At 49.1% G+C, this 27,928-nt stretch overlaps 1 protein-coding gene across 6 annotated transcripts; it reads right to left on the bottom strand.

Moving 5' to 3' along the window:
* Positions 1-73: 73 nt before the first annotated feature.
* On the bottom strand, positions 74-27,843 carry tjap1 (tight junction associated protein 1 (peripheral)). Of its 6 annotated transcripts, XM_086260046.1 has the most exons (12): positions 27,528-27,842; positions 18,460-18,525; positions 18,070-18,119; positions 15,566-15,733; positions 12,384-12,412; positions 11,993-12,154; positions 11,306-11,372; positions 9,328-9,357; positions 7,946-8,053; positions 7,614-7,697; positions 5,740-6,408; positions 74-5,621 (listed from the first exon to the last, which is right to left on the bottom strand). In XM_086260046.1, exons 4-12 carry the CDS (start codon positions 15,683-15,685, stop codon positions 4,965-4,967), a joined length of 1,926 nt encoding a protein of 641 aa, XP_086116172.1. In that variant the 5' UTR covers positions 15,686-15,733; positions 18,070-18,119; positions 18,460-18,525; positions 27,528-27,842; the 3' UTR covers positions 74-4,964. The 6 variants fall into 6 exon arrangements, with proteins under 6 accessions (XP_086116172.1, XP_086116173.1, XP_086116175.1 ...); XM_086260047.1 differs by lacking the exon at positions 18,460-18,525 and having other exon boundaries at positions 27,528-27,843; XM_086260049.1 differs by lacking the exon at positions 9,328-9,357 and having other exon boundaries at positions 27,528-27,841.
* Between the last annotated feature and the right edge of the window lie 85 nt (positions 27,844-27,928).

Here is a 27,928-nt window from a genome sequence, read left to right as displayed (position 1 = left end):
GTACTGCATGAAGGAAATAAACTCCAACCTGACTTAAAGGTCCTTAAAACAATAACAGGCGAGGAGGCGGAGCTTTGTTTAAAATATTTTATTAGCTTTAAAATATACATTGTTTACAAACTGAGAAAATAAAATCGTCAGAGATTAACAGTCCGTTTCTGTCCACCAGGCGAGACGCGGCAAGGACAGGAAACCACCCAGCTGACCCCGAAAACACCGCGCCTGGGGTCAGAGGTCGTGACCTCAGACAGCACCCGTTGGGGGGAGAGCGTAAGGGGCGGGATTACAATCAGACACTCCCCCACTAGTTACCGTTTGTCGGTCCTCGGGTGACTCCATGTCGTCTTCACATAAGCCCCCCGCCCGTCCGTCCGCCCGCAGCCATGATGGTGTCGGCTTGGTGCAGACACATCGAAACAGAACGAAAAAAGAAAATACAGTAGAAACGTGTGTTTACCTTTTTAGCGCCAACAGTGAGGCCGCCCAGCTCCACCTGCACAGGTGAGCCAACTAATAGAGGCTTCCAAACAGGATCTGACTCATCAACGCCATTTTTTAAAAATCATCTACTCTGTAAAAGGAGACGCATAACAGCGCAACACCACACGTTAGCAAGCACTGATAATGGAGCTTCCAAAAACATCAGACGAACACGACAACAGGAGCTGCTCGCCGCTGTCACGGGGCCTGGAAATCAAGGACCCACTGACGCGAACACTTGCATGTTTCTCTGATGCATGCTGGGACACAGAGTCACTTTAAACAGGAAGCAGACAAGAAAAACACCACTTCAGTCTGACCTTAGATCACCAGAGTCGTTCATCACCGTTTCCTACCTCTTTAGTTAATACTTTTCAGAATAAAAGCATTAACTAAAGGCTACAACACACTGACGCTGTGAAGTGTTTTAATGTGAAGGGTAAAACAAGTAGAGTGATGTCATTGCTCCGACAAGTCGCATCATTAAAGATGTACGAGTCCTCATGTATCATCTATTTATACTCTCTCTCTCTCTCTCACACTGACACACACACACCTACCTTTTGGTTTTGTACCAGGTAAACGGTACCAGGACTCCGACCCTGAAACCTGGTCTGTTTGGAAAGTCTCAGTGACCTCATTCCTCACAGTCTCACACTCTCTCACACACACACACACACACACACACACACACACACACACACACACACACACACACACACACACACACACACACACACACACACACACACACTGAAATATTAGCGAGACGGAAAAAAGGTGAATAATTTAACAGCAGCTGACGACTCCAGCAGGAGGACGACATGTCTGCAGGATGAAGGACTCGCAAAAGGAAAAAAAGGTTTAAATGTTTCATCAGCTCGCAGCTTTGAGCTGCTCGCTCCGCTTGTCTATGTTTTATTCACCTGCAGTCTGAGCAGGAAGCCCTGCCCACCTTCACCTCAGTGTTTCCACTGGAAAAATGCCTGAAATGTCCTCACAAACACCTCAAGTCTCTATCAATACGACCCCCCCCAAACACACACACAGTCCACCTGGACACGCTCAGGGTTCAATGCTCCGGCGTGACGTTTGGTGCGGATTCGTTTACTTTTTCTGCTGTTTAATTTCAACTGAATCAGTGCGTACTCTTTTGGTCTGTTTCCCACCATCTGTCAACTATCCATCCATCCATCCATCTTCATCCGCTTATCCGAGGTCGGGTCGCGGGGGTAGCAGCCTAAGCAAAGAGGTCCAGACCTCCCTCTCCCCAGCCACCTCCTCCAGCTTGTCCGGGGGAATACCAAGGCGTTCCCAGGCCAGCCGAGAGATATAATCTCTCCAGCGTGTCCTGGGTCTGCCCCGGGGCCTCCTCCCGGTGGGACATGCCTGGAACACCTCGCCCAGGAGGCGCCCAGGGGGCATCCTTGCCAGATGCCCGAACCACCTCAGCTGGCTCCTTTCGATGTGGAGCAGCAGCTGCTCTACTCTAAGCCCCTCCCGGATGGCCGAACTTCTCACCCTATCTCTAAGGGAGAGGCCAGCCACCCTTCGGAGGAAGCTCATTTCCGCCGCTTGTATCCGCGATCTCGTTCTTTCGGTCACTACCCACAGCTCGTGGCCATAGGTGAGGGTAGGGACGTAGATCGACCGGTAAATTGAGAGCTTCGCTTTTACACTCAGCTCCCTCTTCACCACGACTGACCGGTGCAGCGTCCGCATTACTGCAGCCGCAGCCCCAATCCGTCTGTCGATCTCCAGCTCCCTTCTCCCATCACTCGCGAACAAGACCCCGAGTGATGTCAACTAACAATCTGAAAACTACATCACTGTGACATCATCACGGTGTATAATGGGGCAGATGTAGCATGTTGTGAGGTCAAACAGAGATGGCGTCCTTCAGCGAGACATCGCGTGCTGATTCACATCATCAAAGTTACGATTAAAAAACAAACAAACAAAAAAAAACCAAAAAAAAAAACCTCAGTCCCACGACGCCACGGTTGGACCAAGATGCCTCACTTCCTGTTTGAACTGTGAGTTACAGCAGCGGGCACATCTGACCTCACATGCGGTCACTGCGTGGTCGCTACTGTCACTAGTCGTTACCAGACGTACGAGTTAATCCAGTTGGTAAAATTTAAATTGACCAATGGCGGTAATTGATTGTGTCCTAAATATTATGCAGCCATCTGCCACCAGGTGGCGCATCGCTGTTGAGAAATGCCATAAACGTCAACATGAACTCCTCGACGTTTCCCCAGAGGAGGAGGGAGGCGTGAACTTCCCTGCTGTCACTTCAGATAATTGTCGGTGTGCATTGTTCATAATGCTCGCACAGCGTTTAGTCCGTTAAGTTTCAGACATACGCACAGGTGTGTAAATGTCACGTAGCATGCACACGGGCAGTTTACATCTCAGAAAGCGCTGAAACTCATCAAACAGTCGATTGTCGCTACGCCACAACCACAACTCGACCTTCCCACCACATCAGCGAGCGGCCTAGCTTTAACTTGTCAGCGGCTGCAGCGCTCTCCGCTGTGACATCACGTCCCGTGAAAGCGGCTGAAAACTGTGAGCAGCTCCCGTTTCTGTAAATAGTTTTCTCTGCAGGAAACCTGAAAAAAGCCCCTGAACATTCCACCATTAATCCGTCCAATGATCGATCACCTCCGTTAGTCAGAGAGGCGGGACCAATCGATGACCCAACGTCGGGCCTCGGTGGGAGTGACAATCAGAGCTGTGAGGAGGCAACGAGCTGACATTCAATCAGAAGAAGAACAGAGTGAGGTCAGGTACGGAGGCTCACAGGTGCCACAAATATAAACTCCTCCAGGCCACCGGGGGCACTGCAGGAAGTCAAACAGATTCTTTGATTTCTGTTTTAACCCCAATTTCCCCCACTATAGAGGCTTTTATTTTGTAGGAATCAGTTTGCTATTTAAAGGACTATCAGTAGAGTTTTTGTTTTCAATCATCATTTAAATGAAACTGAGCATTTCTGGCACCGACAGGATTCTGTAGACGCACGACAAAAGCACAAACTGACCGGGGGGGGGGGGGGGGGGGGAATCAAAAATCACAAATCTATAAACGGCAAACAATAAAACTAATAACAGATCAATACTCAATATTTCACAACAAAAAAAACAAAAACATGACAGCAAAAAAACAAAACTGGTACATTCCAGGTGTGAGTTGAGAAGAAGCCCCGCCCCCAACCCACAGGCTGGGTGTTCGAGGGGGCAGAGGTGAATCTGGGTCAAAGGTCAAACCTCAGTCTGCAGCTCCACAACAAATCCATCAGCTGACTAAACAACAGGAAATCAATGATTAGTACAGACTTCAAAATAAGTCTTAGTAAAAAGACTTAGTGTGCCCGGTGTCACACTCACAACCATGGAGTGAGAGAGTGAGGGACTGAGGGCGAGCGAGGCACTGTCTGTGTGTGTCTCTTCAAAATAAAAGTTTTGCTTTTAAAATCTGTTTTTCTGCTCTGACACACACACACACACACACACACACACACACACGACGTGGTTTTGAATGTTGATTGTTCAGAATTTAACTGAACCTTTAATTGTCCACATACTTTTGCTCATACTGTATAAACTCTATATGCAGACTCAGAATCAAAGACGCCATATGGACATAAATATGCGGACACCTTCGTGGAGAACCAACCAGTCAAAAGTATTTCTTTTCCAAATTCACAGAAACGTCAAACTTCGGTTTAGGCTGTCCACATACGGATGGACATTATCTGATGATTGATTGATAATCAGCTGATCAGAACTCTATTGGCCTCATTCACCAATATTTGCGTGGAAACGTTCTTAAACGGCGCCATATTACAGCTGGATTCACATGTGTACCGGCCGTTAATCCGTTAACCAGCCCTGCGCAATTGCAATATAATTAGCATACTATCCACATATGGCCCCGCCCCCATTTCTCTATCCAAGGACACACGCTTACGTGTCTAAGGCGAAGAAAAGGAAACTTGAATAATAGTGTCCAAGGAGGCCAGAAGAGGCGGAGCTTTCCACAGTGTTTCCACGGGAGCGGCCACGGTTCAAACGTAAACAAACCAAGTGACGGTCAGGCTAATGGGAGTGCTGAATATGTGACGTGGACGCTGCAGCGTTCTCTGACTGCGCGTACGGATTCGGGTACAAAAACAGAAATCACAGATTTGTGTGGACGCATTGTTAGTGAACGACGCCCGCACACGTGCACACGGTTTGCCAAATGTTACGATTGACGTGTCCACATACTTCTGGCCATGTCTCCTCTCTGCTACATCATCACCACTCTCGACACGTCATCAGACCAAAAGTATGTGGACAGTGATTCGTGTCTCACGCACACACCCGGGTCGGGCGGCGAGCTCGGCATACGGTAGAGTATGGCTATATCCTGGATGGGTGTGACCTCTGACCTCAGCATCAGGTCAGTGGAGCACAGTGCGGGGCGAGCAAGCATCAGTCCAGCAGTGTGCCTTGCTCCTGGGCGCGGGTCAGGCTGTCTTTCCGGTGCAGGTGGTGCACTCCCATCCTCTTCGGGCTCTTCTGGGGCCGATGCAGCGCGATGGCGCCAAGGGCGGGGTCCAAGTCCATTAGACGGGTTGAGATGACGGGCAGTTCGTGGGGCAGGATGTCTCTCTCCTCCCCTGAGCTCTCGCCCTCCTCCTCCAGCTCCCTGCGGGCGTCACCGGGGCTGGTCACCACGGTGACTGCAGTGTCCCCGCTCCCGCCGTCATCATCCAGGTTCATCAGCAGCTGCTCTCCCTCCTCCTCCGAACAGTCCCTGCCGCCGTAACAGCCCCGCCTCCCCACCCGCTGCTCGGTGTCGGTGTCTGTGTCAAGGCTGGAGCCGCGGCTCGGTGTCCAGCTGCGTGCCGACGAGCCCTCCTCACCGTCAGAGTACGCCGTCCTGTGCCGGTCTGAGGAGGAGGCCACTCCCACTCCCACCGCCACCTGCCTCCTCCTCTGCAGCTCCTGAGCCGTCTGGCTACTGAAGGACGTGCGGTGCAGCAGCGTGCCGTCGCTGGACGGCGCCATCTTCTCCACGAACATCCGCTGCCAGTTGGCGATCAGGTCTTCCTCAGAGCTGCCAGAGCTCGCGAGGACACTGGGTGCCTGAGTGGGAGGGGTTAAAAACAACAACATCATCATCATCATCATCATCATCATCATCGTCGTCGTAAGCTCGCATCTGAGATTTAACTAGTGTGATGGTGGGTGGGGCTTCAGTTACCTGAGGCGGGCTGCTGAATGGGCTGGACTGGCTGGACAGCGGCTCGCTGGGGGCGTCTCTCTGTGATGGTGGCGTGCGCTGTTGGGCTCCAGAGGAGGAGGAGGGGGCGGGGCTGCCAGGTGCCAACCGCTCGTCGTCATTCTGCACGAGGCTCAGCGAGATGGCCTGCCTCGTGGCGTATGTGCAGTTGGGCAGCGGCGAGTTTTTCGGGATCTTCACTTTGTCGTCCGACGAGAACTCGATGACCTTGCGCCCGGGGTAGAGGGGGTGGGGTGGAGGTGGCGCCGGGTACGGGTTCAGCTTCTCGAAAGATGGAGCTCCACCTGCCTCTTCATCCAAGCTGCTTTGACTGCGACACGAGCCATTCTGCTGCGACGCCTCCTGACCGGCACCGTTCTCCCGGCCTCGCCCCTCTGACCCCCCGGGGCCCGTCATGTCCACGTGCACGAAGACGTCTTCGGCGACGGGCCGGCCGCAGCTGCTGGACTGGGCAGAGTTCAGGACCAGCGGCTCGGGTTTCTCTAGGACACGGGCGATGACCGAGGTCGGCACGACGTCGGCGGGCGTCAAACTGAGCGTGTCTGGGTCCTGAGAGCTGGGGGCGGGGCCTCGCTCTGGGAGACTGCTCTTCATGTGTTTGTTCAGCATGTCCTGAAGCTCTGAGGGCAGCTGCACACACACACACACACACACACACACACACACACACACACACACACACACACACGTTTAATTCCCGTTCTTTCGGTACTCAGCTCCACAGACAGGGTCACAAACTAAAGTCTTCATCAGCCAATAAACTGTAGGTCTAAAACAAGAAGTTACAGAACCTGCAGTACCTCTAACAATCAGCAGAGGCAGCAGTGAGTCAGTCCCCCGAGTTACAACATCACAGCAGAAATGAACGTGTTTACGGCCGAACACACAAACTGTTTGGTCTCTACGGTAACACCTCTATCACGAGATGCAGATGACACAGTTTTATATATATATCAAAGAAAAGTCAGAGACAAATGTAACACCTGTCCATGGGGAGGATGCTTTTAACTCACTTGTCTAAACTGTATTGAGGTTTAAGGTTTCCATTATTAGGGGCGTGGCCTCTTGCTGCTAATGGTCTGCTAGGCTTCACCTGAACTGGAGCTCTTTGATACCTACGGCCAGATAACCACGCCTCTCACCCAAATATGTCACTTCCTGTTCCAGAAATCCAGCGCAGAGCTGAAGTCATGTGCAGTGGTTGTCATGGTGACCCATTTCAAAGTCAGTAGTCCTCACAAACACACAAACACACACACACACACTCCTGGAAATATCCGTGTGCGTCTCTAAACTAATGGGTCTGATGCAGGCAGCAGATCGATCCCACTCTCACACTTTAATGGCATTAGCGCGTGTGCCAGTTTCCTCCATTAAAGCGTAATACTGGAGATTCATTCGCCCGCTTCCTGCTGACCAGTGGAAAACTCCTCGCCATCTGCAGCGGCGAGGACCTTCCAGTGACGTCAGCTCTGACGTTCAGTACTGACACTCTGCCTGTCAGCTGGAGCAAGAAACTACCACAGTTGGAGCAGAGTGAGAGGCAGATGTGACCTTTGAACCCAGAGACACTGCTGAGCTACACTGCCCTGATAACTACAGGTAGGCCCGCCCTCAGCTGCTTCCTGCAGTGCTGTGACGCCACAGGGACTAAAATCCTCCCAAATTAACTTCACGTTTGTTTCACTCAGACCTCAAAACAATCAGGAAACAGTTCACTAGGGTCAGAGGTCAGCTGAGCAGGAGGTTCATTTTCTCAGAGTCGCCCCCTGCTGGACGTTTGAGAGACTGCAGATTCAGAGCATTTCCCACTCGTAATAATAAAAGTTACTCACATCAGCAAATTTGTGGTTCCTGAAGTGCGACTTGTTGCACTTGAGCAGCTGAACAGCCAAATTACAGTCCTGCCTGTAGCGCTCCTGCAGACAGAAGACAGCATCAGTCAGAGCACGCTCAGAGGAAACGGACACCATTAAACAAAATAAAAGCCCATCCTGCAGAACAATGGTTTTACAGAGACCATCAATGGGGTCACAGCAAGTCTTGACAATCAGGAAGTTATCACACAGTAGTTTTTACTTCCTGTCGTCTCACTGTGAAACACCTGACACTTTGAACTTTGACCTGGAAGCTGAACGTTTTTACACAAGTGACTGTTTGTTCTCACGTTGAGCTCCTCCAGATGGTCGATTGTGTTTTTAGCCTCCAGCAGTTTGTTGGTGAGCTGCACGATCTCCTGGTCCATCGTGTTCTTGTCCCTCTCCACCTTCCGCAGCTGTGGGCGGGGTAAAGACAAAGCATTAGCGTACCAGCTATCAGTCACAGTAAAGCAGCCAATCAGGAGCCTGAGGCAACAGCAGGTGGGCCTTCAGTGGAAACCTACATTCAGATCATGTGGGAAAAAACTGAATCGCACATTTTTCCGTGTGGGCAACATGTTTGTAGTTTTCCGTGCAGCTCAGCTTCTCCTGTCAGCTTTTCAAACTAGTCCTCCTTCAGCCAGCGCTGTGAAGTTAAGCTAGTTTTCCCAGATCATTTGAATGCTGCATTAAGCCAGCAGCTCTTACAGATGCATTATGGGAAGCAGTGGCGTGTGCTAGGAGATCAATAAGATCGATAAGATCCCGATCAAAGCGCTGAAGCTGGAAAACAAGCTCGATGTTCAGCTTTTACTCTGCAAGCACGTCTCAAACGTGAGCATCAGTTTTCTGCTCATTGTCAGATCAGGACCTTCGTCCGCAGCTAGAGGAACGCATTCTGCACGCGTGCAGCACCACGGAGAATGTAATGGACAAGCTCCGCCCACTGCAGGTGGAAATGAGCACCATTTGTTACTGACCAACAAGTGTGCTTTATGTCAAAAGTTCTGATTTCCAGAAACATTTTATATCAAAATATGTTTTTTAAAAAGCTGCAAGAAACACAAATATTTAGTCTTAAATCAACATTTTAACAAAGTCTGATTCTAAAAATACAAACGACATTTTTATCCAACAAACAGAAAAGTCGGGATTTAAAATTAAGATTTGATATTTCTCCAAAAGAGGAAAAACAAACTTGAGAAAATATTCCGGGAGAAAAGTATTTTTGATGGGAATGATTTTCCTCACTATTGTGAATGTTCGGTAATATCGGACACGTTTTTAATCGTCTCTTCCTGAAGAAGAACCATCAGTTCGTCCTGATCCGTCAGGCGAGCTCAGAAAACCTAAAAGCTAAAAAAAAAAAAAAAAACTGGATGCACAACCGCCATTGGCGGAGACGGGCGGAGTTTGAACACCAAGCCCAAAAAGTTCAAAACGCAGCGAGCCGAGTCTTTAAGGCGGAAATCAGCCGGATCTTCAGTCCAGCTCGGTCACAGAGAACTTACAGTAACACTAAAGGAGGAACAGGTGGAGGCTGATGGAGGCTGAGCTCACGCCTCTCAAAGCTGCTCAGGTTTCTCCCAGAAAAATCAGTTTAACAGCTGAACGAGAGGACTTGGTGCTCAAACAGGAGGAGGAGGAGGGGGGACAGAGAGGGAGGAGGAAGAAGAACATGAAACGCAACTGCATGAACCCATGTCTGACTGACAGCAGCCTGATGGAGGCGATGAGGATGGAGGTGATGAAGGTGGAGGTGATGAAGATGAGTCAATCCACCAGGGAGCAGCGTGCGAAAAAGGAGAAAGAAAGAAACAGATGAAGAACGACAGTCAGACAAAAACAGGAAGTTTGTCAACTGTTCACCACCTCTAACCCCACCCACCCCAGCTGAGCTCCCACCCAAACTTTCAGAGGTCGCTGGCACCCCCTGTGCCCACTCAGTGAGCTGCAGCCAACTGAGTCATTGCGTGTTCGGCAGCGTGCACACCTGAGCACCAGAAATACAGCGGTTTATGACGCTGCCCGTGTCAGAGACCACTTACAGCTAGCTGGCTAACAATTGCCATTGCGGAGAGTAAACGCTACATCACTTTGTGCCTGTAAATTATATCCTAAGGAGTGAAATAAAAACTGACCACAGACACAAACAGGCTAACGTTAGCTGCTCAGCGAAACTGGAAAATAGCCTGTTAGCAATAATGTTAGCAACATAGCTACAGTTAGCCAGCTAGCTGTGAGTCCGCTGCACTGCATGAACCTGGGGACAGTTGGCTCACATGCTAGCATGCTAGCACGAATAAACTGACACCCAATATCCAATCTTTAAGTCTGACGTCATGAGCTGTTTCCGGGTCCAAACTCCGCTTCAGGTCCCAAAGTCAAACGAACACTGCGGCATCACAGAGAGTTAAAAACTGTCTAAATTCTTTCATCTTTAATAAAATGATCAGCGTTGCTGCTTTACCAGGTGTAACAATTAAGTTTATCATCCAGGCATCCATGAAAACGGAATTTATGACATTTAACGGAGTTAGAAGTTAGCAGGAAGTTAGCTCCCTAGCTTCTACCTAAACAGGACATAGCATGTTCTGACTGAGAGATTTCTGAAACAAATCCAAACGTAAGCTCTGTTATCACTTCCAGCATAAATGAAGACAGAAAACTAAACAGCAGTGACGTTTGTAGGGTTACTGAAGTTGGGCTAGCTGGTATATAATGATGTCCTATGTGATCGCTAGCTACACAGCTATGTTAGCATAACAAACAGTGAAGCTGGAGGATGAAGCTAACTTCTTTCCACTCTATAAAAGTTAAGGGGAAGGTTCCCAATGGTTAGAGACAAATGCAATCGCATGGCAGGATGCTGTAAACGGACCAAACTTCAGCCAGGAGAACAACTGAGATTATTCATCCACAATACGAGGTTAGTCATTCATATACTGCTGCATGGGCTGGGCTGTAGTTACATCATAAGGGTTTAAAACTAAGCAGCTGCAATAAAAACAGAGGCCGACAGTGATCACTGACTGTTTTTAGTGGCTTGTTCAGATTAAACAGAACAAGATACAAAACATTAAAACATGTTAAAAACACAACAGCCTTAATAAACAGAGCAGTTTAGACCCAGGGTTCATAAGTCATCACTTAAAGACCGAACAGCAGCTTCACTCTAATGTCCTCTCTGAAACGCCCGTGGAGCCACAGCAGCTCATTGTTTCTTTCATTTGGAGTCAGTGGGCGGAGTCATGCTGCTTGACACTCATTTGGCACTGTTAGTGATTAGTTGACTCAATTTCAACACCAATGCCAGCTAGCGTTGTCTGTGCTGCGTGAATAGTCACTGTGACAGTTTTTGAACACGCCGTTCCTGCTGATGACATCACCATAAATGCACACACTCAGTAACATAACACACCCCTGCACTGCCCAGTAACCCAAGGTCACTGCACATGCTCAGTGGATTTGTAAAAACACAGAACATTTTGTTTGAACAAACATGTCCAAACTGTAACCGTGGCTCTCCCACAGGTGATCAATACGCTGCCTCAGTGTTTTTATTCAGGTATTGATCAGTTATTGGATGAGCTCGATCAACCCTGTTGCTATGGTGCTCCCGAGTATCTCAAGGTCAAAGGTCAGGTGAGTGAGAGGCAGAGGTTTACCAGAGCGTGAAGTTTCTCCTCCAGATCCTGATTGGCTCTCTGAGACGCTGTGTAACTGTTCTGGAGTCTGCAGGTGGGAGAGAGAGAGAGCGCCAGTATGAGTAATGCTCGCCCGTAGACCGTAGACTGCAGCAGTGCGTTCGACCCTTCAATCGCTGCCGCGTCAGACACGGAAGCAGAGCGCTGGAGGCGAGGCTCATTGGAGGCCAGAGTGTTGAGCCGGAGCAGATAGAGACTCGGCGCTGTGATCAGCGTTTCCCCGCCTGTAGAGACGAGAAAACGCCACGTGGATGGGTCGCGTAAGAGACGACCGGACTCCACGTGTGGCTGTGACGGCGGGCGTCGCTGACAGGTACGTGAACAAGTACTTTCTGATCTGCGAGAAACACAGTACACACAGCAGCGTGACGGAGCGCGTGCAGACTCGGGCGCAGGCCGGTCAGCTGATTAACCTTCGATCAGAGCAAAGCACACGCGTACGGAAAGGGTCAGCTGATTTTATCGGCGCTGCGAGGATCGCGTTTGTTGGTTAAAGAAAACTCAACCGTGAGCGTACAGCTGCACGGGACCATTCATCAAAGTACAAGTACTGCAAACATCAAAGTACAAGTACTGCAAGTGTACTTCATGGAAGAGAGTGAGCGGTGCGACTGACACTCTCATTCCTGATGAACTGACTCCACCCACCTGCGGAACTTGTCTCTCATCTTGTCCAGGTCGTCTCGAGTCCGGCTAAGCTCCGCCTCCATGTAGTGGCGGTTGCTGTCAAACTCCGCCTCCATGGCCTCCATCTTGTGGGTGGTGAGAGAGAGGCGGCGCCGCAGGTCCTCATTCTGCTGCTGAAGGATTCTGGGAGGAGACAGGAAGTGATGAAGACAGAGCTTCCTGTTCAGAGACCACATGACCCTGGCTGAACTAAAAGCTGCTTCCTGTTAATAACCGACACTAACGGGACAAACAGCCCACACGTCCTTTAGTTTGAAGCTGCTTGATGACAAATGCTGCCCAGCTTCCTGTTTTAACGGCTAAGCTAATGAGAAGGCGTGACAGACAGGAAGTTACGTTCAAACGGACTCACCTGATCCTGTCCGAGTCCGACAACGCCTCCTGAAACACAACACGACATCATCAGACACACAACAAACTGCACTTTAAACTGTGTGTATGCGCGTCACTCTGGACTCCGCCCTGCGCTCTGCTCTCCGTCTCACTGTCACATGATTGGACGGACTGAAGCGGCCACCATACCCTTTGCAGCCGTAGCTCGGCTTACCGACACGCCGTCACCACACGCACGCAGCTGTATACAGGGAGTGCAGAATTATTAGGCAAATGAGTATTTTGTCCACATCATCCTCTTCATGCATGTTGTCTTACTCCAAGCTGTATAGGCTCGAAAGCCTACTACCAATTAAGCATATTAGGTGATGTGCATCTCTGTAATGAGAAGGGGTGTGGTCTAATGACATCAACACCCTATATCAGGTGTGCATAATTATTAGGCAACGTCCTTTCCTTTGGCAAAATGGGTCAAAAGAAGGACTTGACAGGCTCAGAAAAGTCAAAAATAGTGAGATATCTTGCAGAGGGATGCAGCAGTCTCAAAATTGCAAAGCTTCTGAAGCGTGATCATCGAATAATCAAGCGTTTCATTCAAAATAGTCAACAGGGTCGCAAGAAGCGTGTGGAAAAACCAAGGCGCAAAATAACTGCCCATGAACTGAGAAAAGTCAAGCGTGCAGCTGCCAAGATGCCACTTGCCACCAGTTTGGCCATATTTCAGAGCTGCAACATCACTGGAGTGCCCAAAAGCACAAGGTGTGCAATACTCAGAGACATGGCCAAGGTAAGAAAGGCTGAAAGACGACCACCACTGAACAAGACACACAAGCTGAAACGTCAAGACTGGGCCAAGAAATATCTCAAGACTGGTTTTTCTAAGGTTTTATGGACTGATGAAATGAGAGTGAGTCTTGATGGGCCAGATGGATGGGCCCGTGGCTGGATTGGTAAAGGGCAGAGAGCTCCAGTCCCACTCAGACGCCAGCAAGGTGGAGGTGGAGTACTGGTTTGGGCTGGTATCATCAAAGATGAGCTTGTGGGGCCTTTTCGGGTTGAGGATGGAGTCAAGCTCAACTCCCAGTCCTACTGCCAGTTTCTGGAAGACACCTTCTTCAAGCAGTGGTACAGGAAGAAGTCTGCATCCTTCAAGAAAAACATGATTTCCATGCAGGACAATGCTCCATCACACGCGTCCAAGTACTCCACAGCGTGGCTGCAAGAAAGGGTATAAAAGAAGAAAAACTAATGACATGGCCTCCTTGTTCACCTGATCTGAACCCCATTGAGAACCTGTGGTCCATCATCAAATGTGAGATTTACAAGGAGGGAAAACAGTACACCTCTGAACAGTGTCTGGGAGGCTGTGGTTGCTGCTGCACGCAATGTTGATGGTGAACAGATCAAAACACTGACAGAATCCATGGATGGCAGGCTTTTGAGTGTCCTTGCAAAGAAAGGTGGCTATATTGGTCGCTGATTTGTTTTTGTTTTGTTTTTGAATGTCAGAAATGTATATTTGTGAATGTGGAGATGTTATATTGGTTTCACTGGTAAAAATAAATCATTGAAATGGGTATATATTTGTTTTTTGTTAAGTTGCCTAATAATTATGCACAGTAATAGTCACCTGCACACACAGATATCCCCCTAAAATAGCTCAAACTAAAAACAAACTAAAACTACTTCCAAAAACATTCAGCTTTGATATTAATGAGTTTTTGGGTTCATTGAGAACATGGTTGTTGTTCAATAATAACATTATTCCTCAAAAATACAACTTGCCTAATAATTCTGCACTCCCTGTATACCCGCCATTAAAGCGCAACAAGCTGCTGCAGTATGGTGTCAGCACGGAGACAACATCGCAGCGTAACCGCTGAAGAGCCAATCACAAGTTACAAAAATCAAGGGGTGCACAACCAGAGGTCAAAGCGAGGTCAGAGGTCAGAGTGCGTCACTGGGAGTTTGGTGTCCTATGTATTGTATGTGGCCCCTGTGTGATGTCATCTTGATGATCAATAACTAATGAGCTCAGTGTGAACCGCTAAGACCAGTCCGCTACCCTGGACTGGTGACCTTTCACCCGCAGCAGGAAAAGAACAACAGGAAATGGTTGGGGGCGGGGTAAAGGTGGAGTGGACCTACCTTGATGTGTGACAGCAGTGACAGATTAGAGAGAGGAGGTTTGTCCACCTTAACTCCTCTTTTCACCTGCCGTTTAGTCCCCGCCCACTCTCTGTACCCTTGCTGCTGCTTCGCGGTCTCCCGCACCGCCCCCTCCTCCTGCGTGCCTCCGGGCCGCTGCAGCGCTGCCACCCAGTCGTCCCAGCGTCGAGTCCGGTCTGCAGAAGACCCCTCCACCTGCTGGTTTCTGTAGGCGGGGTGGCGGCGCTGGGAGGCGGGGCTTATATACTCTTTAGAAGCCGACCTGCCGAGCAGTGTTAGGCGGGCGGGGCTAAGGACCCGACAGGTGATCTCATCCAAGAAGTTAGAGAAGCGGACCTTCTCCTGCAGCGCCTGCATCCTCCAGTTCCAGTCAGTCCTGACAGGGGAGGGCGGGGACGAGGACCGCCGCCAGGTCAGCCCCTGCTGCTCTACCCGATCCAGAGAACGGGTTGGAGGGCACCGGCTGGCGCTGCTCCGCCCTCTGCCGTCATCTAGCATCCCCACCGACTTTGACTTCCTGATAATGTCATAGGTCTCCACACCCAGTGAAGTCGGCTGCTTCAGGATGCTCCGAGGAGCGCTGGCGGTCCGCGTCCGGCCAGCGGCGTTCATGCAGTAATTGAGGTGGTGATGTCTTCCTCGAGGGTTGCAGCTCACTGCGTGTTTCGGGGCTGGGGCGGGGCTTCCATGTCCCAGGAAAGCCTGGTTTCCTGTGTTAATGGAGGTCTTGACATTGCGAGGACTCGTGCCGCGCTGAGGTCGCGGCTTTCGGTGAGGAATCATGGCATCGTGACCGGATGCAGTCATGCCCGCCACCGCGGTTTTCGCTGAGCTGGGTTGGTGGATATGTCCTCTGAAGAGCGGCGGCGGGGTGCAAAGCTCCAGGCTGGAAAGGCTGGAAACCTCCAGCTCGCTGTCTGAGAGTGGCGGCGGCAGGGTTGGGACGCCAGGCCTCATCCCATCGCCAGACAGCCGCTGACGGACAAGGTGCTGCGGGGGGGGTGGAGGTGTCTTTAAAGTGTGTTTGATTACCTGATTGATGTCGGGCTGCGGTGCAGGTGGCGGCGGAGCAGTGGGCAGGGCGTGGCGTGACTCGCGGTGCTGCGGTGGAGCCTTACGGTACGGCTTCCTGGCCGGCGCCGCACTCGCCATCCTAGGCCGTGCTTCCTTCCTGTGTAACTTCGTGTCGGTCTGTCAGTCCTGCCAGGAGAAGACGAGTTAGAGGAGGCACAAAACGACTCGGACGCCCGACAACCACCCACCACAACGCCTCGACCGCAACTAGACTGTTGCAACCGTCGCCCCCTCACCCTCTCTCTGTGTGTGCAGATCGATGCTCGGTCGCCCGTCATCAGCATCAAATACACCCTCGCCACTACAGTAAAGTGTGTGTGCATGCGTGTCCGTCCCTCAGGCCTCTCATTGATTGCGTTTGTTTCCAGAACAGGAAGTGCAGCTGCATTGATCTAACGCTAATGTTAGCATGTGACAGAGTGGAGCTAACACTGCTAATGTGCTAACAGCTGATGATGATGTCACATGATTACAGCTGCCACAGCGCTCTGCTCTGACTGACTGTGAGCTCACTGGACGTTCAACTGGCATGTGGAGGTCAAAGGTCAAAGCTCTGATTTGTAACGTGTGAATGTAGTGTTCAGACACGCACCCGCCACTCTCTGCTCCAATTAATGCACATCACATGACCGCGTCCTGCCCTTGGGGAGCCAATGGCAGGCCATTGATCACTGTGCAACTTCCTGTTTCTCTCACACACACACACACACACACACACACACACACACACACCCCCCCCCCTCTGTGAGGACCTCTGATGTCACACTGAACGTCCTTTAAAGCTTCTCCACACGATGGAAACGCCCTCTGTTCCACCTCACGAACACACGCCTATGTGCACGCTCACATGCACACGCCTGAAGCTTTGTTAATGTTTTATAAATCAGCAATCTTTAAAAGTTCATATTGGATCATTTCACGAAAGACAAATCCCTCCGGACGTCTCTGATGTTGCTGAAATGAACTCTGCTCTGTGAGTGAAGTCGAAGGCAGCGGCGTTTAAAATCAGCTGCGTACGCCTGTGAGAAACTGACCACAGCGCCTGAACTGGGAGCTACTGGAAAATGAATGAACTGATTTCAGCGGGAGAACACGCCGCATGTGAGGACGCCAACAGGAAACCCGAGTCCTGCCCACTTTCATTTACATGAAGACAGAAGGTTAATCAACAGCAACGCATGGAGGGGTAGTAAAGTCAGGCCACGTGATGTCATATGATGGGGATGGAGACTGTACGAGACACGGCAAGAGGAAGACACTGAAAAGAGGGCAAAGTTCAGCCAACCGACTCAGCCTCTGAGACGGTCACAGATCGGTGTTGAACCTGCTGCTGCTGGTTTGGATCGATCTGACAGCTGCGTGTAAAATGTCACCACTAGAGGTCAGCAGAGAGCAGGCAGCTGAACAGTGAGTGAGGGAGATTTTCCCATCTTTGAAGGCTGTCAGGTCACCGTTTACCTCAGCTGTCAATGCCGTGTGGGAAGCGTCTGCCTTTGCTTCCTCTGGACACGCCTGTAAAACTCTGACAGGAGTCCGAGGAGCTCACTGCTGACCGACAACAGCTGCTGACGATACACTGAACCTTTCTGGGAGTAGGGCAGCCGTTAGCCTCTGGACGCTGCTGGACTCTTAAATAATAATAAACGATGTAACCAGACTGTCTTTGACAGGGAACGTGGGATTTTTAGGACGCGTGAATCTGACGGCAGGATCTCATGTCTATTCTGCTAATAAGTAATTATAATAAGCACTTAGAACAATTTGGGGAATAAATGAGCACGTTTATGCATTTGTGTGTTAGCGCCATGACGTCAGCACAGGCTTGAGGTGAGGAGGAAGACGAGGACATTTTATTAAGACGACAGCGCCGCTGTCTCTTTGCTTCCCGTCTCGGTTTCCTTGGTAAAGGAGAGCCTTCTCCGACATAAGCTACAATATCTCAAATCTAAAGGTGGAAGTATGAATTTAATTGTCCCCCAACACCACGCAGACACCCACCATTCGTCGTCCACCCCAGGCGTGCTACCTTTTACGTGGTCAGGGAGCGGTCCTTCCCTCCGCTGTAATTAATCACAAACTGGCTGCAATTAATTTTAATTCCAACTTTCCAAGGATGTGTCAGTTTGCTGGGAGACGTAATTAGGGGCTGGGGTGGGGCCCTTTCCTCTATTAAATGACCTCAAAAACAGTGCAGATCTGATGACAAGCTGCGGAGTTGAGAGCGGCGATGGCGAGACAGACCTGCAGCATGTTAGAAGGACAAACGCCCCTCAAACGGCTCACCTGCGTGATGACACGACCGACAGCTGAAGAGGAGGAGGAGCTTACTGCGGCTTGCGGAAAGTCTTTCGGTTACACGCTCTGGGCGATTAGTCTCTCCCCTTCCTTCTGCTGGCTATTACAGGTGAATGTACATGTGCTACGTGTGTGTGACATCATCATCGGGTCGCCGGTGTCTGTACCTGAAGGATGAGCGAGTCCCGAGAGGAGGTCATCCACAGGACGATCCAGCCTGAAACAGAGAGCAGCTGTTAGACAGGAAGTGCGGCCGTGACCCAGCGAGCCAATGGTGTGAGCTCGTCAGACTGATCCAGGCCAGAGCAGCTTAGCACGAGTGATGCTCAGAATAATCCTCCTGTAGCTGATCCTGGCTGCGGGTTCGGGTCAGATTTCACCCTTTCCACATGAAGCTGCAGTTAGCTCGAACGAAGAGCTGAATGTGAGTGCTACCTGCAGCGTCACCATGGAGATGTCACCTGGCCAATCGACATGACCGCTTTGGTCATGCAACGGCTGCAGCAGAATCTGAACCCCTCACCAGGAAAGAGCAGAGACCGCAAACACATCCTCACCTTGTATGTCCGCACACACAGATCCTCCTCCTGCCGGCGTGCAACCCTCACGCTGCCTGAAAGTACCTAAAACACAAGATGGAGGAACGGAAACACGAGTCAGCGCCGCCGCCACACAGAGGACACGAGAGGAGGGCCGAGCGCACAACACAGGAAGCAGACTGAGGCCAACAAGGCGCAGGACGAAGAACACGCACACACACGTGCACACCAGTAAAGACCAAAGTGAGAAAAACTTGGCTGAAAATAAAATAAAACGTTTGCAGAGGAGAAACAAATAAAAAATAAAATTTTAATGAAATAAAACAGAAACATATTTATGAGCAAAAATGTAAATATACACAACACGTTTGTTATTCCCCAAGACTGAACCTGCACAGGTGTGTCAGACAGGTAGTGCTGGGCCATCTCACACCGTTCACGGTAACACCGGTATGATGTTGGGCAACGATAAGAAAATGAAATATGGCGATAGAATATGGGTAAAACGCACATGCGCAGTGCCTTTGTTTACATACGCACATGGCGGAAAAAAGCATGGCGGCGACGCAGAATGAGAAGAGTGAAAGCGGATCGTTGAGTGAAACCATGAACCTGAACTGGTTTGTAAAATGCTGCAGCTTCACTGGTGTGGAACTGGTTTAGCTTTCGTCCGTCAGATACACAACAAAGCACTATTTTTGGTAGCGCATGCTAGCGGGCCGTCGTTATTACCGTGTTGTTTGGAATATACGGTGCACTTAAAATCAATCCTTTGATTTTTCTGAAAGTCGACAGAGCCCCTTATAATCCCGTGTGCCTTATGTATGAACTCTGGTTGTGTTTACTGACCTCGAGACGATTTTATGTGCACGGCGCTCGAAAATCTGTCAGATGTTTCACTACGACTTTGCTGAGCTACGAAGCCGCACCGCTTGATGGATTGTGGGAGCGTTACGGCTATCGTAGGCGGAGCCTCGCGGAGTGATACGTACTGTGCTTCAGCATAATATTACCGTACTGTGTGTGTATAACCTCTTTTTAAGTTTTGTGGATATTATACATGGTTATGCTGAGGATGTGTCGGCCAGTTTCCACTGGAAACGCCTTTTGGTTAAACTGTCAGCGAGGAGTTTGCATTTGCACTGTTACGTTTTTATATAACTTTAATGCAGATAAAAAACAGCTGCTTGTTTCAGTGGAAATACATTGATGTTTTTTGCACTAATAAAGTTGAGGAGTTGTAAAGTATTTTGTCTCGTGTCGATTATATCGTCAGTTATATCGTTATCACAAATTTTCAAATGTATATCGTGATAAATATTTTTGGTCATATTGCCCTGCTCTGTGTACACGTGTTCACGTAAACATGAACTGATTTAGCAGGTTGAGCTGCTCATTGACCAATCACAGTGAGGAGTTCAACACCTGAGAGACACACTCGCCCAAACACACAGTGAGCTGAGCTGATCCCGGGTCAGTTCGCAGGCTCTGCAGGCCCACGTCACGGCCGTCTGATTGGGAGGAAGTGCAGCTGACCACCTGCCTCTGACATCACAGCTCACTCATCTACGGCTGAAGGTCAAACTGCAGCAGATGGCATGCTGGGAATCCAGCAGCCGCAGCGCCGTGTCTGCGAGATCACAAAGACTGGATGGTGCAAACCGCATCTCCCACAATGCACCACAAGGTTCCTGCACCCATCACACATATGTGATCAATACCGTCCAATCGGAGGCAAGGGTCGGTGTCAGGATGACCACCTGCTGCGGGAGTGTGTGTGTGTCAATATACATGCCACAGAGGTTTATCTCCACTCAGAGAGGATTATGGGTAGGATGGATCTGTGAGGGCGGAGGTCATGTGACTGCTGTGCCAGTAAATAACAAAGCTGCTCAGCGGGTTAGTGCGACTAAAGAGCAGTACTAGGATTACTGATACTAGCAGTAATACTGCTGATACTCTGAAGGTCGACGCAGTAAAAACGCAGTAAAACTCCGTGACCTTTGACCTCACATGAAGCTGAGCTGGTGCCGACTGGCGCAGGTTCTGTGATCATGTGACTGCACTTCCTGTGGCATCCAGCAGACAAGCGCGCTCACAGCTGCACTCAAGTTAACTCGAGTTCTGCTCGTTTAATTACCGATGCGCCTCCAATCAGAGTCAACGTGACTCACCAACAGGAGCACCGACGCCATTTCTAGACATCTGATTGGCCAACAGGCACAGACTTCTGCTGACTGACTCTGATCTAACACAGGTTGGGTCTGCTGCATCAGCTGTCATGGCAATGCATCAGATAAGTAGTGATGCTGCCCCAGAGTTAGCCCTGAACCTAAACCAACATGGGCGTGGCAGAGGTCGCATCACAGCTAACAGCAACGAGTGCATGGCGGCCTGTGACGGTGCTGCGAGATTAGCTTCAAACAAATGGAGGGAACCCCGAGACCCTATAAGGGGTCAAAGGTCACCGAAACTTCCTATGCAGGGATCCTGCCCCTGACCTCGGCACCAAGAAGCAGAGGGTGCGTTTGATTTATCACACCGAATGAAATCATCTGAAACCCGAGCGCTCGGCCATCTCACAGCTAACGATGATACCCGAGGCGTCCTATCAGAGCCGAGCAGCAGTCACCTTTCCACCTGACAGCTGATACCAGCTGACTGGTTTGAATGTGACTCACCTCAACATGAAACCGCGCACACACACACACACACACACACACACACACACACACACACACACACACACACACACACACCTGAGCAGGTGAGCTCTGTGGCTCATGTGTCCTGCGAGCGGCAGAGCATGTCCAATTCTCCTCATGAGACAGCAAGGACAGATGGTGTCTCAGTCAACTGTGAGCTCCGCCTCCTCCTCTGGTCACTCCAACAACAACACAAATGACGGAGAGTGTCCCTCACTACCTGCAAGAACACACGCCAGAGCCGTAACCTCAGTGTATGAGACCTCACAGCAGGGGGCTCAAAAGGGGGGGTGGACAGCTTCACTTCCTGTGTCTCATGCTGTAATCAGATTACTGCGAGCCAGACTCCCCCAGAGGTCCCCACAGCGGTGCCTTCAGGTGTCTGAGGCACGTTTAAAACTCGCTGAGAACCACCCCGTAGCCTCAGGTGAGCACACACTGAACTGTAAGCCAATCAGCTCGCAGTAACTGTGTAGGAGCAGGAAACCATCATTGTTCTACTTCCTGTTTTCATTCCAGCCGACAAAGAATGTTTTTCTGAGCCTGCAGCAACTCGATGGCGCTGTGTCGACACCTTCCTTCACCATAGCAACGATCAACACGCCACCACAGACTGTACGTCTAAGACGGACACAGCCTCGCTGAATTTCAGCCATTTTAATTTCGGCATTTTTTCTGCCTCCACGTTGCTTTTCGTTTCTAGGAATGACCATATTTGGACAAGATGGTGCAGCAGCAACCAATCAAAATCCCAGAATTTCAGTGTGCACCCAAACAGGAGCTCCGCCTTTATGGACGGTCTGTTAGTACAGTGACCTCCCAGCAGCCGTGTTATTGGTCGGGTGATGTCATTAGAAACGCTCCAAAAGTTACCAACAGCACAAACACGGTGCAGAGGTGAAGCTAGCAGACAGGTAGCAGCTACATCCACCTGTGTCATCATCCACCTGTCAGTCAGAGGCCACGCCCCTCAAACAGGTGATAATAATGAAAACAGGTGAGTTACAGAAACATCCTCCCCATACCTGTGTTATGAAGAAGGAAATTATCCACAGAGACTAAACATGTTTATTTTAACACGGGTGCCTGTGGAGACTGACTCACTGCTGCTGCTGCTCAGACTAGTGACTAGTCACCGATTATTTTTCTGATTAGTCGACTAATCAGATCATCATCCATTGGACGTAAAACGTACAGCTTATTGCACCAGCAGCATCTGCTCTTATATAACTATCATTAGCTTACAGCTTTAAGTGTTTAAGGTGCTAACTAAAAATAAAGACAAGATGGTAGTTTATTAAATTTTAATGAAATTTGCAGATTGTTTCGGTGAAGTTTAATAAACTCCTTGCTTTCTAAAATATAACAGGACACCGGAGTAAATTCTGGAGCATCTCACACTTCTGATAATCAGCTGTCTGCTTGACGTTTATTCAGCTGTGCAAAAACTATAACTTTAATCTCAGACAAACAGATTTACTCAGGAACAAATAAAATACTGAAAACAGCCAAACAATAACATTTTTAATTTATCTAAGTGACTCATATATCATGTTTAACCTGAGTAGCGAAAGACGGCGGTGGGTTTGAAAACGATTTGCTGGGAGTCCGGTGTTCTCACGGCTCTAGTGACCCTTGACCCCAGCTAGCTATCGAGCTAGTGGGTAACAGACGTCTCCGAAAACGTCGGAGCGCTTTTGAAAATATGTGGTGTCCTGATAAACTGAGCAGATATTTGAGGTTTACACAGCTACATTCTCGCCTGAAAACATGTTAAACGTTTATTTTGTGACCCAGAAAGAATAATAAGAGTAATATTAAAACTAACTAGCTGCCGCCATTGTTGGAAACTGAGCTGGGCTATGAATTCTGGGATAGGTTGGGCCACCAAGTATACACCCGACCCATCCTTCAAATCTGGCGCATTTGTCGGAGTCTTCGAATGTGGACAGTCTTCGTCGTGTCGCTGTAACGTAATCGGCCTACAAATGCGGCCAGAGGAGGATGCGGTTCCTGAATTTGGACACAGCTACGATACCGGACACAGCTTCTTCTTCTTCGGGGTTTAACGGCAGCTGGCATCCTTGTACATGCAGTGCTGCCATCTTCTGTTTCAGTCCGTTATTACACTCTTAAATCCTGCTACTTATTCCTGCGTCTTTCAGGATCTTACAAAGCTTCAAACGACGCGTCAACTATTAAACCATTCGTCGACGATTTTGATAGTCGACGTAATCGTGGCAGCCCTAAGTCACAGACAGCTGTACTGTGTATTACTTGAAGGAGATGTCCTTCAAGTCAAAAGTACAAAGAGCAGAGTTACTGAGCACCAGAGTGAAAATAAAGGTCAGGACACGGTCGTGATGTGTTTGTGCCAAGTTGTTGCTGCTGCACGTGTTTATATGCTTTATATATCAAGAGGCAGGCCGATGTACGGCGTCACATCATATTTGATGTCACGTGTTTGCATTGTTGTGGTCGGGGGCAGATCAGGAAGTTGACACATATATTTCGGCGTCCATTACTTCTTTGCTGGAAACGTGTTCAAAAACAGGATGCTGGGAATTGATGCAGTGTTACAGTCGTTACTTTATATGCCGGTCATACGCTCGGATAATGGAATACATGAGAAACTGATACATCTATTAGGAATGATGCTACTGATGGCTTCACAGAAGAAACCAGATTCCCTCGGGTTAGAAACGGACAAGCCGGCTGAAGGCTGTCTGACGAGTGCTGAGCAACAATAAAAAGTATATCAGAGTAGTTTACGGTGATGGTACTCCTGATAAAAGAGTAACTATACAAATAAGGAGCACCAATCATATATATGTAAATGTGTATAAAAATCAGCTTTAATGCCTGATTGTAACCAAGAAACACAGCTGGAAGTGTTTGTGTTTACTTTCTGTTTGGGGATGAAAAGCGAGCCCATTTAAAGCTCCACCTTAAAACAGTGACACGACATGACTCTATCAGAAACATGCAGCTGATCACAGGTTATGAATTTATTTTACCCCGACACAGTCAGTCAGACAAATGTAGTGGAGCCAGTAGAATCTCTCTTCTATATACTTATTCGCACTGTCTGTGTGTTTGTGGCGACCTGAAATGGAAAGACAGCGAAGCTGAACACTGGATGTCTGTCTAAAGGTGCTGCAGTTTCAGCATCATCAGGCGTCTGATGTGTGACACAGGCTGGCGTTCAGCTCCTGACCCTCCGATGTTGTGCACCTCCCTCTCTTCATGTAATCGATACGTTTCCTGTCATTTCTCATTATTACACAGAACTTCTCTTCTTCCACTGCATGTGTTGTTTTTGCCTCTGCTGAGAGTTTCCATGGTTACTGTCCCCTCAGTATTTAAAATTTAAACATCTCACATATTAATGCAATAAATGTAACGTTGGTTAGATTATGGGCCTGTCTCAATATGCGTATTGGTGCGTACTTGCGTTCTCGTGGACTCGTGATCCGTCGTCAGTCGGAGACCAAGTACTGTTCAAATTCAAAGCATCAAGCTGAGAAAAATTCCCGGACGTGTTCTCGCTCCGCCCGTTTTATCGAGCATGCATCGGTGGTGGCTCGTGTGGACTTGGTACAGCTAAATATCCCAGAATGCATTTCGTCCAAAACTCAAACGCGGCAATGGCGGAGGAGCGCGGCTAAAACCTTTAAAGCATTACTCTTTCTGGGTCACAAATAAAACTTTCAAAATATTTTCAGGTGAGGATGTAGCTGTGTAAACTTCAAATATCTGCTCGATTTATCAAGACATCACATATTCGCAAAAGTGCTCCGATGTTTTCAGAGACGTCTGTGACCAGCTCGATAGCTGACTGGGAGGTCAAGAGTCACTAGACCCGGCGAGAACAGCGGACTCCTAGCACATCATTTTCAAAGCACCCGCAGTCTTTCACTACTGAGGTTAAACATGATGTATAAGTCTCTTAGATCATCATCATCATTTCAGTGTTTTATTTGTTCCTGAGTAAATCAGTTTGGCTGAGATCAAAGTTAAGCTTCATAACATATTAATCACAGTTAAATTAAGAGGCGACGGCAGTAAAAACTCTGGTACGCTGGTGTTCCAATTGTACAATTGACTCGCCGAGAACGCGAGCGCGGACTCGCGTACTTGAGAATTGAGAAAGGGCATACGTTTCCATTAGGGGTGGGTTTTTATAATCGATTCATCGATTAAAATCGATTCTGGCTTGGATAACGTAAAATCGATTCATTAAAATCCTGAATCGATTTTTTAATATAAATTTATTTTGTCCGAAATGCCAGAATCTCTGGTGACATCTCACAAAATTTCAAGAACCACCAAACAGTAAATGAGAGCAGGTACAGGGATTCTGCACATAGACTTAAACACACAGCGGATCAGAATCAGTTAGATGTCGCCTTTCTCACAGTCGGGGCTGAAAGCCGACAGCTCGCTGATTCTGATCTGTCGGCGGGTCGGCGCTTTGTGTTCACGCCCTTTATGCGCTGATTCTAAAGCTGTTAGTTTGATCTCTCTCCAAACAATATTGACCGAACCAGCAGCAAAAGAAGATCCAAACTACGCTTCACATAAACATCGTCATGAATTCACTCTTTTACTGTTTTGCTTCCATTGCGATGCGCAGCTCTCTCTCTCTCCCTCTCTCCCTCCCCCCCCACCCTCTCTCTCTCTCTCGAACAGTTTCGCTTTCTTCATTATTCGCTTGCTTGTTATGCACAAGTCTACTGCTGTTTACAGGCTGTCGGCCGCTGTTTTTTTCCCTTTTACATTCTTCCGAAAAGAAAACCTCATTTCTGCTGTTCAATACTGAACAAATTTAAACTTTTTAATATTATTCAAAATGCAAAATGCTTAGCCGTGTCTCTAATAAAACCGCTGTAACGTCAGAGGTAATGTTCATTAATTAATGGTTTTCTTTCATTTTTGATGTACTGCAGAATATTTTTATAAAATCCCAGAACAGGAAAATCACCTACATGTTTTTCTGTGTTTTATCTTCAGCTACTTTGACACAAAGGCATCTGCTGTGATGCTCACACCTGTGATAAAGTCTTGCGAGTGTCAGCTTCCTTTTTATAGATACAAAAATATGTAAATGTTCTGATCTGAATTATACTTCTGACTGTCAAAATTTCCCAGATTTAAATCGAATCGAATCGAATTAAATCGAATCGTGGATCGAATCGATTTGGGACCTTGTGAATCGGAATTGAATCGATTCTAGAAATCAGTGACGATACCCAGTCCTAGTTTCCATCACCATGTGTGACGGACACGCGTCTGTTAGCCAACTGTTCACGAGTTAATGTTGGAGTCGCTCGTGTTTTTACTCTTTGTTTATTAGTATTTACTGTATGTTTGTGGGGACTGCTGGGAAGTGTGAATGAAGGACATGTATGTATCTCAGCTGGGGCATGGTCAGAGCTGCTGGCCCTCGCCATTCTCACAGGACCACCACATATCAATAATTTATTAAATAGCATGACCACTGTGAAAAAACACTAAACTTATTTTAAATTGGCTCAAACGAAAAACCGTGACGTGATTTTGTTGATATTCTGTCTCTGCATTCAAATTAAACTTCCATAAAAACTGGAGACCATTCATTTCTTCAGAACTCAGCACCGATGAAATAACTGGAGCCCGTTCAATCACATCGGACGCCACCGTCAGTCTTTTAGAGAAAAAACCTGATGCGGGACAAACACGATCGTTGTGGATCAAACAAATAAACAAAGATGAATTTTGATAACCTGATTCAATTCGACACAATAACGTCGAGTGGTGAGCGAAGTATCGCGATAACGTCGTGTCGTGCGGTAACTCCCACCTCTGGCTGTTACATGCTAACTCACTGAAGCCGGTTTGCTTTGTCTAGTAACTGAGCTCAGATCAGTGAAATCAGTGACGTGTTTGAACAGCGGAGACGTTTTGGGTTTACCGCCATCGCCGGCTCAGAAGTCTCTGCTGAACTTTTAAAATCAGGATTCATTCTTTTTATCGTTGTCATGTCGTCATAACGCTCTAATGAAACTTTTGATCGAACATTGACAGGCTTTTATTTTGACATTTCTTGCTGAGCATCAATAAAGTCGCAATTGAAACTGCCGGGGGCCTCGCTGAGGGCCTGGGCCCCCCGTTCTAGGGTCGTCCTGCTCGTCCTGTGATTGGCTGCTGGGGCCGCGGCTGTACGCCCTCGGCTCTGTCTGACAGGCACAAACACGACACCCCCCCCCCCCCCCCCGCGGGCAGGCCGTCAAACCGACGCGAACTGGCCCACCATGGCCCAGTTCCGCGCTCCGCGAGCCGCGCGGCTCGTCATGAAGACCCGCACCAGGGACACCCCCACCCCGCCCGGCGCGAACTTACCTGAGGCCCCGTCCGCGCCGCTCGGTCCCGGGGAGGAGAGGAAACTTTGTCCGAGCTCCGCTCCTCCGGAGGAGCAGGAGAGCCAAGGGAGGGGGCTCCGGACCGATCCGAGGCCGGACAGCAGCGCCGAGGTCCGCGCTGGAGCTCAGGGCAGTGGGTCGGGTTGAGGCCGGCTAAGACGCTCCGTCCGCGGAAGGAAATCCGCTCAGAGCCGCTCCAAGAAAGTTGATCCGCTGCCCTGCTCAGCTGTCGCCATCTTTACCCGCGGGGCATGACGGGTAATCCTCAGGAATCCCGGCCCCCCCTCCTCCTTTAAAGCCCCCTCACGTCCTGCGTGCTGACGTCACCGTGACGAAGCAGCAGAATGAGAAGCAGGTGACGAGGCTACCTGGAAGGTGATC

The sequence above is a fragment of the Aulonocara sp. 'chitande type north' Nkhata Bay genome, linkage group LG13 (genome assembly GCF_057382095.1).
Source record: "Aulonocara sp. 'chitande type north' Nkhata Bay isolate Kocher_YH1m ecotype deep benthic linkage group LG13, A_spYH_male_GT1.1, whole genome shotgun sequence".
Lineage (NCBI taxonomy): Eukaryota > Metazoa > Chordata > Actinopteri > Cichliformes > Cichlidae > Aulonocara > Aulonocara sp. 'chitande type north' Nkhata Bay.
Note: the sequence above shows the minus strand (reverse complement) of the source record. Positions and strands in the feature narration are given on the sequence as shown.

What these genes read in the sequence shown, in the direction of transcription:
- tjap1 (XM_086260044.1), bottom strand. Translation starts at nt 15,490, where the DNA reads ATGAGGCCTGGCGTCCCAACCCTGCCGCCGCCACTCTCAGACAGCGAG. An exon ending in AGGAGAAACTTCACGCTCTG is followed by an intron (nt 9,358 to 11,305) that starts GTAAACCTCTGC and finishes CGCCTCCATCAG; the next exon opens with GCTGCTGTCAGTCAGACATG. An exon ending in ACCATCTGGAGGAGCTCAAC is followed by an intron (nt 7,698 to 7,945) that starts GTGAGAACAAAC and finishes TTCTGTCTGCAG; the next exon opens with GAGCGCTACAGGCAGGACTG.